At 36.9% G+C, this 15,873-nt stretch overlaps 1 protein-coding gene across 1 annotated transcript in view; it reads right to left on the bottom strand.

Moving 5' to 3' along the window:
• Positions 1 to 15,873, bottom strand: part of LRBA (LPS responsive beige-like anchor protein) — a 419,175-nt gene that overhangs the window by 16,929 nt on the left and 386,373 nt on the right. Inside the window, exon 53 of the mRNA XM_075090413.1 lies at positions 12,518 to 12,685. Coding sequence (XP_074946514.1) covers positions 12,518 to 12,685 — 168 coding nt within the window. The remainder of the gene's footprint in view (positions 1 to 12,517; positions 12,686 to 15,873) is intronic.

Here is a 15,873-nt window from a genome sequence, read left to right as displayed (position 1 = left end):
AAAACAAAACAGGATCATGACGTTTTACATCTATCAGCAAATTCCTAAAAAGACCACTTGCTGTATTTTCAGCACAAAGCTGTAAGAGCTAAGCCAAACGTTTAAAGAAAAATCTCTCCCTAAAAAGAAATCAGACTAGAGATTGACTGAAAAACTCATCTCACAATGAAATATGAGATAGACTTCCTACTGTTTCTGGGTGAGATAATATTACGCAATACATTAAAATATAAACTATTTGAGTGTGCTCCTTTTTATTTTAATTATGGTAAGTCACAGACAGCCAAACAGTCATTTCTAAATCATTATTCTCTGATTGCAGAGGCTGTAGGGCACTTTTAAATGGCAAATTAATTATGTGATTTTATGTCAATATAAAATCCAAATTAAATGAAGCATCAGTTAATCTGTCTTTTACCCACTTCTTGCGAAAATAAGCATTTGAGTGCTTTCTCAGAAGGATACATCAACAAAACCAAATTACATATGTAAGAAAAGTCTTCTAAAAATCATTTTACAGATTTCACAATTTTACATTGCTTCATATGATAAAAAATGAGGAAAACAATAAAAGGTTTGAAATCAATTTGAGAAGTACAAATGTACTTAAAGAATATATGACATTTGGACAAAAGTGCTTTCAGCAAAATACAAGTAAATCAAGAAAAATAATTTCCTGCTAGGCTTCTATGCTGCTTATATAGTGAGTTTCAGATTTTAATTACATCAAAGTGATGACTGTCAATCGTTATATAAACTCTATATTAACATTATTTATAGATCTCACACAGTGAACATTTAAATACCAGCCAGCTGGTTAAAAAGCCATTTCACTGGCACAGAAAGGCTAGCTCTCTGATGGATGTGAGGTCTTACTAAAGCAATACCACAAGATATTACTGAAGTTTTCCCAAAACTTTAGTCTGAATAATCTTTCTTCTGTAAATATGCATTTTTATGTAACAGTGTAATCTTTTCATATTATATAGGAACTTCATTGTTGTCTGGTTCTTCACATGACACTCCATCAGCATTTCCTCTAATTCCTTCAAAGTACTTCCCATCTGTTCAGACTGGCTTTTTTTACAACAAAAAGTACAACCTTATGCCTAGATGCAAGTTTTGTTTTTGCAAAAAACACTTCAACCGTACATTTTCTGAAAAAGGAACAATATATTTGAACAACATAACATTCCATCCTGAAGCAAAATCTAAAAACATAAAACACAGAGGATGCTATAGTGCTGTCACGTTTGTTCAGTAAAGAAACAAAATATTAGATGTATCTTGCAGAATTCATTTCAGCAAACATAACACAGGAAAGGCTTGCTGTACTCCTTCCCGCAGTCACACTGTGCAACAAGTGAATAACATTTATTCAGTACTAATATGAGATTTTTCCTACACATTCTATCAAGAGAACATGTTCACTGTGTCTCCAAAATAAACACAGTAAAGAAAAAGATTTAACAGGCCTTCATGAACTAGGTATTACAATTCAGATTTCAAAAGTCAGTAATCCCCATCCTCTTAATTCCTACACCATGTGCAATGCAAAGCTTTCTGGAACGAGTTCACCCTTACTGGGGATTCATCTTCTGGAAACCCTGGAAGTCATTCAGTAGGACTCCTCCCACTGAATACAGACCTTTTTGAAGCCCCTGGAAAGTATCTGCAGGTGAATAATCAGGGTCAGTGTACACTAATATTTTAATATTTGCACTATCCCGACTTCATAAACTGCTACTTAAATATCAGCTTTGAAGTTTTAAAACACTGTCATTTTTGTTTGAGAATGTTCTAAAACAGCTTTATGAAGGCACTTTTTTTGTTTATGCTAAAAAAAGATAATCTATTTTCTTCATATTTTTCTCTTGTAGTTTATAGTTTTAATATTCCATTACCCAGTGAATCCAAGAAAACACCAACAAACCTCAACAGAAAAGGAATAAACCCATCAAGCAATTATTTCAGTCAGAAATAGCACCTACTGAGGAACTGTAAGATAAAAGACATCTTACAACATGCTGAGACTGACCACTAGCTGAAACTTACATAGTATTTCACACCTTGGGCAGAAAATAATCTGAAATGAGAGGTTTCATGTGAGAATTCATCTCAGTTCAGCAGTTCGGTTTGTTTTGGTTTGTTGTTTTGGTTTTTTTTTTTCCCCCATTAAAATAATTTTATTTTGTTTTAAATAAGAAAAACGTATCACTGCAAAATAACACTGTTGCATAACAGGATGTATAAAAGTCTGTGCTTTAGCTATTTGATGGCTTTTGTAAAGTTAAATTCAAACCAATGCACCAGTAGCGTATTGCAGTAGAGAGATGCTTACCACCTTTATGTATTGATGTGACTGGGAACACCAATGGCATCCACCAAGTTCAGAGCATACATAAATTAGCTGTCTTTTTAAAAGTAACTGTTTTAAAACATACTTTTTCAATGAAGCAGGCCATAATTCTAATTATATATAGTATTCTTGCACTCAGCAGAGTAATCCTTATGTCTGTGATGCTAGCATTAATAGAATTTAGGTCCAGAAACACTTACAAAATAATTTCCAGCCCGAGTCAGGATTATTGTATAGCTGAAATAATGTTTACAACATTTAAGTTGGTAATTTTATTCTAGACTATAAGTTATATCTTCTGCATTACATTGTTCTGGCTCACATGGTATAGACTTTGAACTGAATGGTTATTTTTCCCAGCAACCAAACAAGGTAAATAAATGTGATCCATTAGTACATCATCCCACCACTGTGCATATGGTGCACATTAAGGTTGTATTAATTTACCATATGAATAGAATTCCTTTTACCACATCAACTATTAGTTGCAAGTTGTAAATATAGCGTTGTTTTTCCTGGAACTCAAAGGTCTGCATCATATCATGATGCATGATATCCTTTTCCTTCCAGAGAATTTCATGCATATAGTTTTAGTAACACCTGAGGCTGGATACTGCCAAAAAAGCAGCATCCAAACTCTTTGTTTCCCGTCTCAAAATACATACTGCCTTCACTTGTGTCTGGATTGTGCCTCAAAACTTGCTCTACATGGTTACTTGCGATTACATACTCTTGACAAATCCTGAAGCACAATCTCTCTTAGCCAGTTGAAAACAAGGATGATACAGATGCTGCATATTGACAAACATTCAGAGCACACAAACTTCCGTGCTCATCAGTAACAAATAACCACAATTATTTAAATGCTTTCTGAACCATCAGTGAATACTACTGAAAGTTCTTTTCAATGAAGACCTTGTCATCATATCTACCTACATGACTTTCTTGGCATTATATGAATACAGAATTATACTGCTTATGCAGCATCGTTGCAGATTTCCAGATATACCAGCATTCATCTACCTGTTATACCTCATCTTTTTTCAGTTTAAATATTTGGAGGCTAGAACCATCATTTATATGTGATTTATAGAGTACTTGGAGGAATGAGGCCTCAACCTCTTTGAGGTATCAATGTGTTACAGTTTAAAAAAGAAATGACAGTGACCTTTTGTAGCTCTGTAATTTAAGGCTTTGTTCTAGATTCATGCAGACAGTCCCAGTCCTTGCTGCACAGGCTACACAGTGCCTTGTGAAGATACAGGGAATTGTAGAACCAATTACAGCACCAGGTCCATTAGCTTCCATGAGGCTTTCAAGACTAGCATCAAGTAATGCAATAAATATTAGGTAGAAAAATATTAGTGGTTGCTACCCTTTTCAAAACACGTTACAGACACTTTTCTAAGCCTTGTGGGTCTTCTCTATGAAATGAATTTTACTGAATTTGACTTACAACAGGAACAGAAAAATTTAATATTGCACTTGCTAAAGCTCAGTTAAAAAAGAAAAAAGTATTATATTTCTTTTTACAATGGCACTTAACAAAACACTCCTATTTCTATTTCAGTTCAAATGCTAACCTTAGATTGACATTGTATTTTCTCATTATTTTAATAAAAAAGATAAAAATTATAGTACAAATGATTTTTTTCATCAAATACATGAAAATCCATACATTTTAAATACTTTATTAGGCAGTGCTTTGGGGAGTCAGTCCCAAATCAGCTTTCAACTCAATACCAGCAGGTGGTGCTAAAGGATTCTTGCTTTATATACCATACAGTGCTACTCTGTCCAGCCATTTTTGAGAAACAAAGAATATTTGTTATGTCTGCAGTTAAACAGTGTTAAAATAATATTGAATTATTTACTGGATTTTTCTGAGGTAGGACTCACACAATAATATAATGTGTGTAGAGGTAAAAAATGAATGTGCTATTGAACACCAAAAAGAGCACATGCAGACTGTCTTTAAACTCTCAGCACCGTACTATCTATCATAGAGCAACGCTCTTTTCTTAACAGACTGACTACAGTGACCGGCATCTATAGACTTAATAGCTGCAGCTATTCCAAATATATTTTATCATTTGAAGGCTCTGCAAATTTTTAGCTTTTATGTTAGACCACCAACTGACAGAAATTAACAATAATACCAGAATTTCCATTGCTAACTGACATGATTACTGATTTATGGACATTTTGATACTACTACTACCTAGCATGATAAATGCAAAAGGGAACATTGACAGAGAAGATTTTTACAACTACTTCCCCAATTATTTTTTTTTAAGAAAAGAAGCTATTATGCAAACTACTTCCAAAATAATTTGTGGTGGTTTTTTTTGTTGGGTGTTTTTGTTTTTTTTTTTTTTTTTTAGGAAATAATCATTTAAATTCTAAATAAATATTTTAAGAAGTTTAAATTTTCAAACTGAAAAATGTGTGTAGCAGTTGATGAGATACAGATGTTTTATCTTTTGCTATGATTACTAATACAATTAAACGAATGATTTCTCTTGTCTTCTCTTTAATTTAATAATAATGTTAATAGAAAAAAAGTCTTTCAGGTATTCAAATACTTATTTAGGAATTGTAGCTATAAAAAACCCAAACAAAATACAGCTTCTTTTAAAAGAAGTAGCTTGGGTAATAGCTTGACTGTTCTTCGGCAAAACAGGAAACTGGTGATTAAATTTTGAATCCTTTGGGGGAGTTCATATTTTATAAATTGAAAAGTAAAATAAGTGTATTTTTAAAATTTGTATCTGAGGAAGATACATGTTAGCAATAGTAAAAGTGTTCAATGAATCCTCTCAATTAAATCTCAGTTAAATCCAGGATTTTTTTTTTTAAGTACAAAATCACATGCTTACATTCACACATGTGCCCTACTACACAGCTACACTACTAAAAGCATTTAATTTCTCTAGCACACTTCAGAAAACCTGAATATAGTGTCCTCTAAAAAATAGAAAACTATGCAATGAAAGCACCCCCATAATCCTCATGATGCAAATGTGATACATACAGAGAGTAACATCTTCTAGTTTTACGGGCTAACATAAAAGAGGTAATATAATTTGTTTTATTCACATATGTGTGGAAGATAAATGCAATAACTCAGAAGAGATCACATTAGTATTAGTAGTAGTAATAGTTTTACACAGACTATACATTTCATTAGTACTGGATACTTTTCTTGATTAAGCCTTAATAAAATTTCTAAGTTAGATACCTTTTTATTTTTCAAAATATGAAAACTAAAAAATAATTATGAACAAATCTGTAGATATTTTGAAAGCAATATAACAGTCTCTTCATATTCTAATAATATAGTGCAAGAATAGCAGAAAAGTGGTTTATCTTTACCTCAACTACGGAAATGCCTACCATTTTATAAACACAAAGCATTTTGTAAGCATAAACAGTATTAAGACAATTAAATTCACCACTGTAAACCTCCCCTCCAAGAGCAAACATCCAAACAAAATAATACAGTGAAAAACCAAAACTTCGAAGAAACAGATTGACGTTCACTAATCTGATTGGCCTATACCTGGTAGGTATAGGCAAGGGTTCATTATGAAGGGGGAGTGGAAAAAATGGGATATTCCAACTACAAAGACATTTGTTGGTAAAGGAATACAAGGAGTATGTGTGTAGCAAGCACCTGGGAGAGAATTTTTAGTATATAAGCAGCAGCTAGCGATGACTTTCTAGATATGATTATAACCAATATAACAAAACAGATCAAAAACATGGTGGTGAAAGGAACTTACATGAAAGTTGTGAAGATATGAGAGTGTTCAATATGCTTTATAAGGGAAAGAACAAGGGCAACAAGATAATTTTTGAAGTATTTTGGGAAGACAGGTTTCAATAGATACATAACATTGTTCTGTAAGATCTCATGGAAAGTTAAGTTTACAAAAAGACAAAGGGAAAGGTAATAATGTACCAGCAAAAAAAACCAAACAACCCACTCCAATGCAGCAGAAGGATAAGACAGACAAAAAGATATCATCTGACACAACTGAAAGTTGTCCAGTGACTGTAAGCACAGGAAAGTCAGACAGAAAGATCAAAATAAGTGAAATTTTTCTGAACCAGTATAAGAGACAAGGTATGAACAAGCAGGGACAAAACAAAGACAGCCACACATCGATGAGATGCAACTAATAATGACATCAGGAATAAGTCATTCCATAAACACAAAAATATGTGAAGTTTTCACAAGAAGTTGGTCTGTAGTTAAGAGCAAGCAATGCCAATAGATGATGCCACGCTTTTGAAAGTACTTTAGTAAAAGTTTTCAATAAAAAGGCCAACTGCAACCAGGAAGCAAACATAAGTAAAAGCAGCAATGAGAACTGTTGCCTCAATTAGAGAGTATCTAAATGAGGTAAATGTTTGGAACTTAATTGGCCTGATAATACTGATTTAAGGATACTGAGAAAATGAAACTAAATAATCCCAAAGTTGTTAACTGTTGCTTTATGGATATTGGGTGAGGTTCTACAAGACTAAAAAAAGTCTTGTGTTGTTTAAGAAGCAGGAAAAGGAAAACTGAGAAATTAGAGAGTAGTCTGCTTAACCCCAACAAACAGAAAAAATACTGGCAGAACCTTTTTTTAAATATAAATTCACACACATATATATATAATTTCCTAGAAGAAAACAAGAAGATGAGTAACAGCTGATTCAGATTTGTTATGAACAAATCATGTCAAAGCAATTCTTTTCTTGTAGTGGCAGAATAACAGGACTTGTGTTCAGGGAGACAACATATATTTTGACTTCAGTAAGGACTCTGGCAATTTCTTAAGAAGAGAAGCACAAGTTTAGAAGATACTACTATATGTCAGATGAAAAGCCAGTTGGAAAGCTATATTCAAAAAGCTATTCATTGTCAAAATGGTAAAGGTATCGATGGGCATTCCTGGGCTGTGTACTGTCTAATATTTTCTTTAATGACCAATTTGACAGACTAAATCTGCAAATTACATTTCCAGACATGAGTTGCTGCAAGTTTGCTGGAGAACAGGATGAGAATTCAAAATGAGTTTGACAAATTGGAGAAACAGTCTAAAAAGAATACAATTCAGAAAGTTTAAAGACAAGATTCCACAGTCAAACTATACAGAGGAGGAAAAACAACTGACAGTCATTCTTTAGAAAAGACTGAAATTTATATTGGCTCATACACTTAAAGAATTAACACTGTCATGCTGTTTTGAAACAAACAGATATCCCATGGGGATGTGAGAAGTACTGGTCTGTAAAACAGGCTGTTTTCTACTTACTACTGGAAAGACTTCAACTGCATTACTGAGTCTACTTTGACAAAGACAGACAATTAAGAGTAAAAGAACAATAACAAAAAAATCAGAGGTCTAGAAAAACATGACTTATGGCAAAAGACAGAAAGATCTGGGTTATTAAATCTGGAAGCAAAGAATTGCAGGTCATGGTAATCCAAATAACTGAAATTTGTTGCAAGGATGAAATAAATAATCTGTTCTCTATACAAAGAATAAATACATAAGAAATTACAGAATTCAACTGCTGCAAAAAGGAACTGGACACTAGGCTGAACACTGGGAAAAGACTGCTAATGATAGGGCTTGTAATTCCCCAAAATGTATTTGCCAAAGTTTATAACAGAACGTTGGACAAACACCAGTCAAGAATAGTTTTGGTGTTTTTAAGCCTTTTCTGGGAAAAGAGACTAGATCAGGTGACCAAAGCTCCTGCCCACCATGTTTCCTATCATTACAAAGTAAAATACAATCCCTCAATTTAGGAAATGTCCAAACACTAAGAGTTGCCATTTGAGCTTCAAAGCCAGAGTGGGATCTGCAAGTGATGCACACTATTTGTATGCAAATGAATCCTCTCATCTCTTTTCTCAAGCCATCACACATAGTTCCTCTCTTCACCCCCCACTTCTCGCCTCCCCTCCACCTCCATCGCATTAGGCTGTGCAAGTGCAAAACACAGCATCTTTCCCTCTCCCACTAACCTCTACACACCCTACTACCCTATTCAGGAATAAAACAAGTCCTGAAGCATAATGTCACGTCCCCAAGTGGTACCTTGCTATCAGATCAGAGCCTCTAAATATGCAAAAGCCAACCTTGTGATACAGATCACACATGGGCTTCAATGGGTACCACCAAGGGGAGGGTCACACCCTCTCCCTCCTACCTCCCCCACCTCCCCAGAGCAAGCCACATGCCAAGGGGAGGAAAAATAAAAGCCCCTTACGCTATCCAAAGTGACTTTACATCTCCACGGTAAATTATGCTAATGAATGTGAACTCAACATGGCTCAGGGCTATTCTAAAGGATACAACTATTTCAGATCCTCTGCTCTGTTCTGCATTATCACTACGCTTGGTCAGAAATTGTCCACAGAAACATTTCTGCATCAGAAAAGGCCTGTGCACCGAAGTGAAGTACTGCCATGCTTCTACATTTTCAAAAACAATTAATTTAGAAAGAAAAAAAAACTACATTTGATCAAAGAGCATGGTGAAATATTTTCCGAATTTCAGGTTTTAATTTGAGAAGGAAAAAAGGACTTAACCTAAATGTAATCAAGCTGTTTTGTGAAGAATAAAAATAGTTTCCAGCAGATGTGTCCCAAGTAGGAATTTCATATCTTTGAGATTTAAATTCATCAAATTTGGTTTATATTGATCAATGCATTCGAGAGTTATTAGAGAGAAACTAAACAGACAGTAAGACTGCATAGGTATAATTTCTTTAAGAAGTCAGCTTAAAAGTTAAAAATTAAAGAATGTAAATAATGAATATTTCAGTAACATATTTCTTCTATTAAACCAAAAATGTAAAGAATTTTTCCATACAGTCCAGTTGGCCAGAAGATTGTCCCGGATAAAGAATATAAAACAAACACTTATTTATCACATATGCCATAGCCCACCTGGTTTGTCTGCTTGAGTTAAGTACCACTCTAAAACATTAATATACGCAGCCAGGGATCAAGAGCTCAGTGCTTCCTAAAGTAATGAAACCAGATAAAGGAACCTAAATAAAATGTAACTGGTGGAGTAATGGGTGCCCAATGGGATAGTATTTAGGGTAGCTTGATCATACTAGTCTGCTGACTGATGTGTATCAGACACAACAGGTACTATGAAAGGAGGAAACAAATGTTCCTGGTTTAGATTATTTTTGTTGAAACTTCTCTGGCATCATGATCTGGTACAGCGTCATTGAATGCATGTTGCTGTGAAGTCATTTTAAGATGGAAATTAGAGATAATTACATAGAGAAAAAAAATAGGAAAGAAGTATCAACTTTGATAGTATCTGAAATTCCAATGCTCATTGAAAGCATGAATAAACTATATTTTGGGGTCAAAATTATGGGCTTCAGATACAATAAGACATCAGACAAATTAAGTATCTGTCATCCCATAAATGAGTGGAAGTTACAGTTGCAGTAACAGGGCTCAAAACCCAACAAATATGCTGGTGCTTTCCATTTCTGACAAAATCAGAACTAAGCAGAAACAGCTCTTTTTATTTTCCTTTTCAAAAAAAATTACTGAACAGAGATGCCTATAGAAAGCTATTTCTGGGAAAAATTAAATCCCCCAGATTACCATCTCTTTGAAGCAGAAACTGTCTTTTACTATACACATGACTAGGCCCATGTGCAGTGCCATGAGATTCCAATTCATAACAAAGGCTTCCAGGCATGCTATATCACAAAAAAAACCTACATAATGGCAACTAGTAAACATAGGAGCCACTGCATGTCCCTAAGAGTACAAAGGTAATAGGACTGCAGACAAAGAGACTTTATCAGGTAGCTATTGCTTGATTCTAAACAGTAGTTGAAGTAGCCTAGCATTGACTTTGAAAATGGCAAAATTTTAATTAGACAGTCAACAGATTATAACAAAATCTACCTATTCTAGTTAGATACTAGGTACAAAATTCCAGCATGTCATCTGTTGAGGTCATAAAGAAGCCTGTGTCCTCAAGGTCTTGTTCATGAAGCAGACAAGCCTGGCAAATACTGAACAAGAAGAACTGCTCAGGACAGACCTAGGAATCTGCAAAGACAGGCTGCATTTTCAGGCCTTGAAAACACTGTAAAAAGAGACACCTACAAATGTTCGTTGCTTCACACCAGTAAAAAATTTAGGGTTTTCTCCTCAAAAGGGCAGTTTTGCTCTTTAGGATTTACACATGCTCACTTGACTGTCAAGCTCTTGAGTTCCTTTCACAGACTTTTTGGAGTTTCCAAGTTTACAAGCTCTGCAAAAATAGTGCAGAGTTTGCATTTTCTTTAAACCAAAAGACTGCAAAATATGTATAAAGTATTCACAGAGATTTTGTCCCTCAACCAAAGCCATATTTATTTAAAGATGCTCATAAAATTCTGCTAGCCACATCCCAGAAAAGCTACCATCTCTTCAGTTGGGCTGTTGGAAAGATAATGGGGATAGTTTGCTCACATCCTCTGCCTGAAGATTCTGCAACTGTGTGAACTGAACTTCTGTATCTTGTTCAATTTCTGAATAGTTTTCACAGTCAACGTCAAATAATTTGCAAGGTAAACTCTGATTTTCATTCTGATATGGATTAGTTGTGCTTCTTCAAAATAGTTCATGGGGTGCATTTTCAGTCAAACCACCTATCTTTTTCAAATTCAGATAACTCCAGCTGAGTAGCAGATTGAGTATGGAACACACAACTTTATTGAATTGATTAATTTGGAAGATGTCATGTATTGTTTATATTATACAAAACTGTATGCCAGTTATAATTGCAATATATGCCAGATACAACAACACTTCCTGTTTTCCAGATGTCCATTTTGCCCTCTGCAGGCAGCAGGTATGCTTTTATTAGTATTTAAACAGGGTCAGAAAAGACCTTAAGGGTATGGCAGAAAACCTAACAGTCTTCTTAAGACTGACAGAATATACTGCTTCTTATCCCTTCTCTTCAGGGCATTTTCTTTTTGGCTGAACAGGACCTCTGTTTGGCTACGATGCGCCCCTCTATCCGTATATGTAAGCTCTCATGAGCTGTCTTGAGAGCCTCTTACTCCTGTGAAGTGGCTCACTCAGGCTTTTTCTCAAGCTGCATATCTGCTGCCTTCTTTGCTTTGGGGATCAGGAATTATTTTTTTTGTGTGGAGTGAAACTGCATAATAACAAGATCACTTTCTACCTTCCTTGTTATATAATACAGGCACAGCAGGGTTGAACAGTTATAGCATTTCACTGTTTTCCATGCAAAATTATGAGTTAATAGAGAGACTCCTCATGAGTAAAAAGATTTGGGATATCCTGGGAAACCGTGCAAGATGGAAGAGATTAAATTCTTTAGGAAGTGCAAGGTGAGTTTCGGTGGGGAGGGGTTAAAACTGAATTAGGTTGAAGCAGGGTTACTCTGACTTATTAGTTTGGTCATATGGTATGAGCCCTGTTGCTTGCACTGGAAGCAATTAAAACGCCTGGTACAAGCGAGGATTAGGCACGTAGCACCCTACAAAGGGTTAAACGAAAAAGGTTTTAAGCTTGCTTCTTTAATCTGCCCCACGTGTCTGTCCTCCTTTCACCTAAGTGTCCTGCTCAGGCCATTACACATCTCATTACACTGACCTTGGTCTAAGTTAAAATTCACTGTCTGTGTAACTCTATTCGTAGCTAAGGCACCACTGTGAGAACCTATATGCCTAAGATTACAGGTGCATAAAATACAGTCTGCACTGAGCAATGTATAGTCTTTTTTATTTTAAGCAACTCCAATAGAGGTATTTAATGAAATCATCACGTTGGAAGCAAAAGATTTACTCAGACTGAACAGCAAATATAAAAAACAAGTTCCTTTCTCTCACTCCTGGAGCTACTCCTTCCCAACTGAATGTGTGACAAGAAAAAAATGTAATGTTCAGTATCCTATAACGTTAAAAATTAGTTCTACTTGTGCTGCAAAGCAAGCACTGTTTACCCTCAGTTCTTTAAATTAGAACTGATCACAGCTACAGAAGAAGAAACACTGTACTTTGACATTAGTGTTACCTAAAACTTTGTCATGCAAAGTGTTCAGTCAAGCCATTTTTAGACAACATCCTTATAAAACAGGTTTTGCTGGTTTTGCTTACCTCTTGGGTTATCACCAATGATATTGGTTTTGCCATTCCAGTACCAGAGCAGCAATGTGGCATCACGCGATCCTGAGAGAATGTAACAATTTCCTCCAATATAGGACTCAGAACGAACAAGACAGGTTACAACATCCCAGTGTCCAAATATTACTTGTATCAGTTTACCTGAAACACACAGAATTTATTGTTTTAAAACTATGCTTTTATTCTAAGTAAAATCAAATACCTTATAAAGTATTTTAGAAATATTTTATTTAAAAAAGGTTCCAAAATAAACTACAGTGGAGAGTACTATGGTTTTTTTTCTTGATTTGTTGAAAACTTATTTAAAAGTGCAGTTATCCATACAGCCCATACAAAAAATATTTACAGTCTATAAATATTATACTACTCAAATCCAACAGGGAAGCATACCAGAGATGAAGAAGTGGAGGATTGCCAGTTGAGAACTACAAGGGCATTGCCAGAGCGTGCAGAGCTGCAGTTAGAACAGCAAAAGCCCAACCTGAATTGAAACTGGCCATAGATGTCAAAAATAACAAGAAAGGGTATGTAAACCCTTCAGGTATGTAAACCACAAGCAGAAACAGAAGGAAAACATAGGCCCACTGTTAGAATAGGAGAGTCAGTCACCAACGATGCTGAAAAGGCAGAGGTCCTCAACACTTTCTTCACCTCTGTCTTTACCAACAATGTTGGGTCCAAGGCTTTGGGAACGAAATTCCCGGTTGATCCAAACACCGACCCACCATCAGTGAAGGAAGAGTTACTACATGAATTATTGCAGGAGCTTGACCCCTACAAATCAATGGGGTCCATAATCTTTGAGAAGTCGTGGAGAACGGGGGATGTCCCAGAGGACTGGAGGAAGGCAAATGTTACCTCCATTTACAAGAAGGGCTCAAGGGAGGATCCAGGTAACTACAGGCCCATCAGCCTTACTTCAATCCCCAGGAAAGTTATGGAATTAATCCTCCTGGGGGCCATCACAAGTCACATGAAGCACGTGATTGGGAAAAGTCAACATGGCTTCACTAAGGGCAGATTGTGCTTGACAAACCTGGTGGCCTTCTATGACAAGGTGACTTGCCTGGTTGACATGGGGCAGGCAGTGGACGTTGTCTACCTGGACTTCTCCAAGGCCTTTGATACAGTTCCCCACAGCCTCCTGCTGGAGAAATTGATGCATTATGGCCTAGACAAGTGGTCTGTGCAGTGGGTGGGGAACTGGCTGACAGGCTGCACCCAAAGGGTGGTGGTAAATAGTTCTTTTTCAAAGTGGTGACCTGTCACATGTGGGGTCCCCCAGGGATCAACATGGGGCCCAATGTTATTCAATATCTTCATAAGTGATCTAGATAATGGGATCAAGTGTAGCCTGATGAAATTTGCTGATGACACCAAGTTGAGTGGGGAAGTAGACATTCCAGAAGGGAGAGCTGCTCTGCAGGAAGATCTGGATAGCCTGGAAGAGTGGGCCAGCAAGAACCTTATGAAGTTCAACACGGAAAAGTAGAAGGTCTTGCACCTGGGAAAACACAATCCAGGAGTGCAGCACAGACTAGAATGCACCTGGCTGGAAAGCAGCTCTGTGGAAAGGGACCTGAGGGTCCTGGTGGACCGGAAGCTCAACATGAGTGAAGAGCGTGCTGCTGCAGCCAAGAAGGCCAACAGGATGCTGGGTTGCATCAAAAAGGGCATCGCCAGCAGGGATAAAGAAGTCATTATCCTGCTCTACTCAGCGCTTGTCAGGCCACACCTCGTGTACTGTGTACAGTTCTGGTCCCCACTATACAAAAATGCTGTGGACAGGCTGGAAGGGGTCCAGAGAAGGGCCACCAAGATGATCAAAGGACTGGGAAGCTGCCATACGAGGATAGGCTGGGAGAACTGGGTTTGTTCAGCCTTGAGAAAAGGAGGCTCAGAGGGGATCTCACCACCATGTACCAGTACTTAAGGGGCAGCTACAAAGAAGATGGAGACTCCCTTTTTACACGGAGTCACAAGGAGAGGACAAGGGGGAATGGACACAAGTTGCTCTTGGGGAGATTCCGATTGGACATGAGAGTAAAATTTTTCACAGTGAGGACAGTCACCCATTGGAATAATCTCCCCAGGGAAGTGGTTGACTCGGCCACATTGGACACTTTTAAGATTTGGCTGGACAGGGTGCTGGGCCATCTTGTCTAGTCTGTGCTCTTCCTAGAAAGGTTGGACTGGATGATCCCTGAGGTCCCTTCCAACCTGGAATTCTGTGATACTTTATTCAAAGGCCAATCATGACAGAACGTTTTTCTAATTCTATATGTTTACATTCACTTTAAGCCAGGAAGCATGATGGGATTCTCTTTTAAGGCAAGTTTAAGGTAAGTTTACTGATGAAAGCAGTAAAAATGTGAATCTGCTGATGATGTGGGAAACAGAATCAGAAGAAGCTAGAGAACATTTAGGACCCTGGAGAAATTGGCAGTGTGAGAGCAAACATGTGCATGTAGCATATGCAGCTTTTGAGCATCTCCTTAAACAGAGAAAAGGAGACTTAGAAGAAAAATTAATCTTGTACCCAGGTTTTTCCATCACCATTTAAACTTTTGCCAGTTATTTCAACCAGCATCCTTCCCTTTTAAGAAGTTCTGTAATGTTCAAAAAACTTCAGAAGACAGACCTGGAAAAAACTCCCTTATCTATTGCATATAGGCCAAACGCTTGTACCTCTATGAGACACAAACATTAAAAAGAAAGTAAAGCCTAGGCAGTTAAAAATATGACATTCAAGAGTGTGTATAACCATGAACATGACTATTACCTTTTCACCTTAACTAAACAGGACAATATTTTCAGAAAAATGTAAATTTGGATGCTCATGCATAGTGGATTTGCATGTGGGAGAAGAAACACATGTAAGGTCACCCACAGTAGATCTCTGCCAGACCACCCTGCCAGAGGCTGGCTCTGACACAACAAACATGTCATGTGCCCTGCCGCTTTTTTGATCTGCCAGCAGCATATGTGATCCTATGAAGTGAGAATACAAGCACTAAAATCCATCTCACTGGATTTGCTGAAGCCTAGCAACTGCAGGTCTTATAGAGGCAGGACCACACACACACATTTCTTATGCGCCTACTTGGCCCTTTCAGGTAACATGGGTCAGCCCAAATTCTGCATCCATTGACAAAAGGAAGTGTGATGTGTGATGACATTAATGTGTGACCTCAGATTCCTTAGCCCAAATGACCATGCACCCATTTGTGCTTTGGGCTGAATAAAGAATGAGGAAGAACAGAAGGGGAAAAGAGTGATGGCTTTGGAAGGATTAACAACACAGGCCAGAAAAGAAATAGGAAGTGCAA

Source organism: Phalacrocorax aristotelis, chromosome 4 (assembly GCF_949628215.1).
Source record: "Phalacrocorax aristotelis chromosome 4, bGulAri2.1, whole genome shotgun sequence".
In the NCBI taxonomy this organism is placed as follows: domain Eukaryota; kingdom Metazoa; phylum Chordata; class Aves; order Suliformes; family Phalacrocoracidae; genus Phalacrocorax; species Phalacrocorax aristotelis.
The sequence above is the reverse complement of the archived record's forward strand: the minus strand, read 5'-3'. Positions and strand labels throughout refer to the sequence as shown.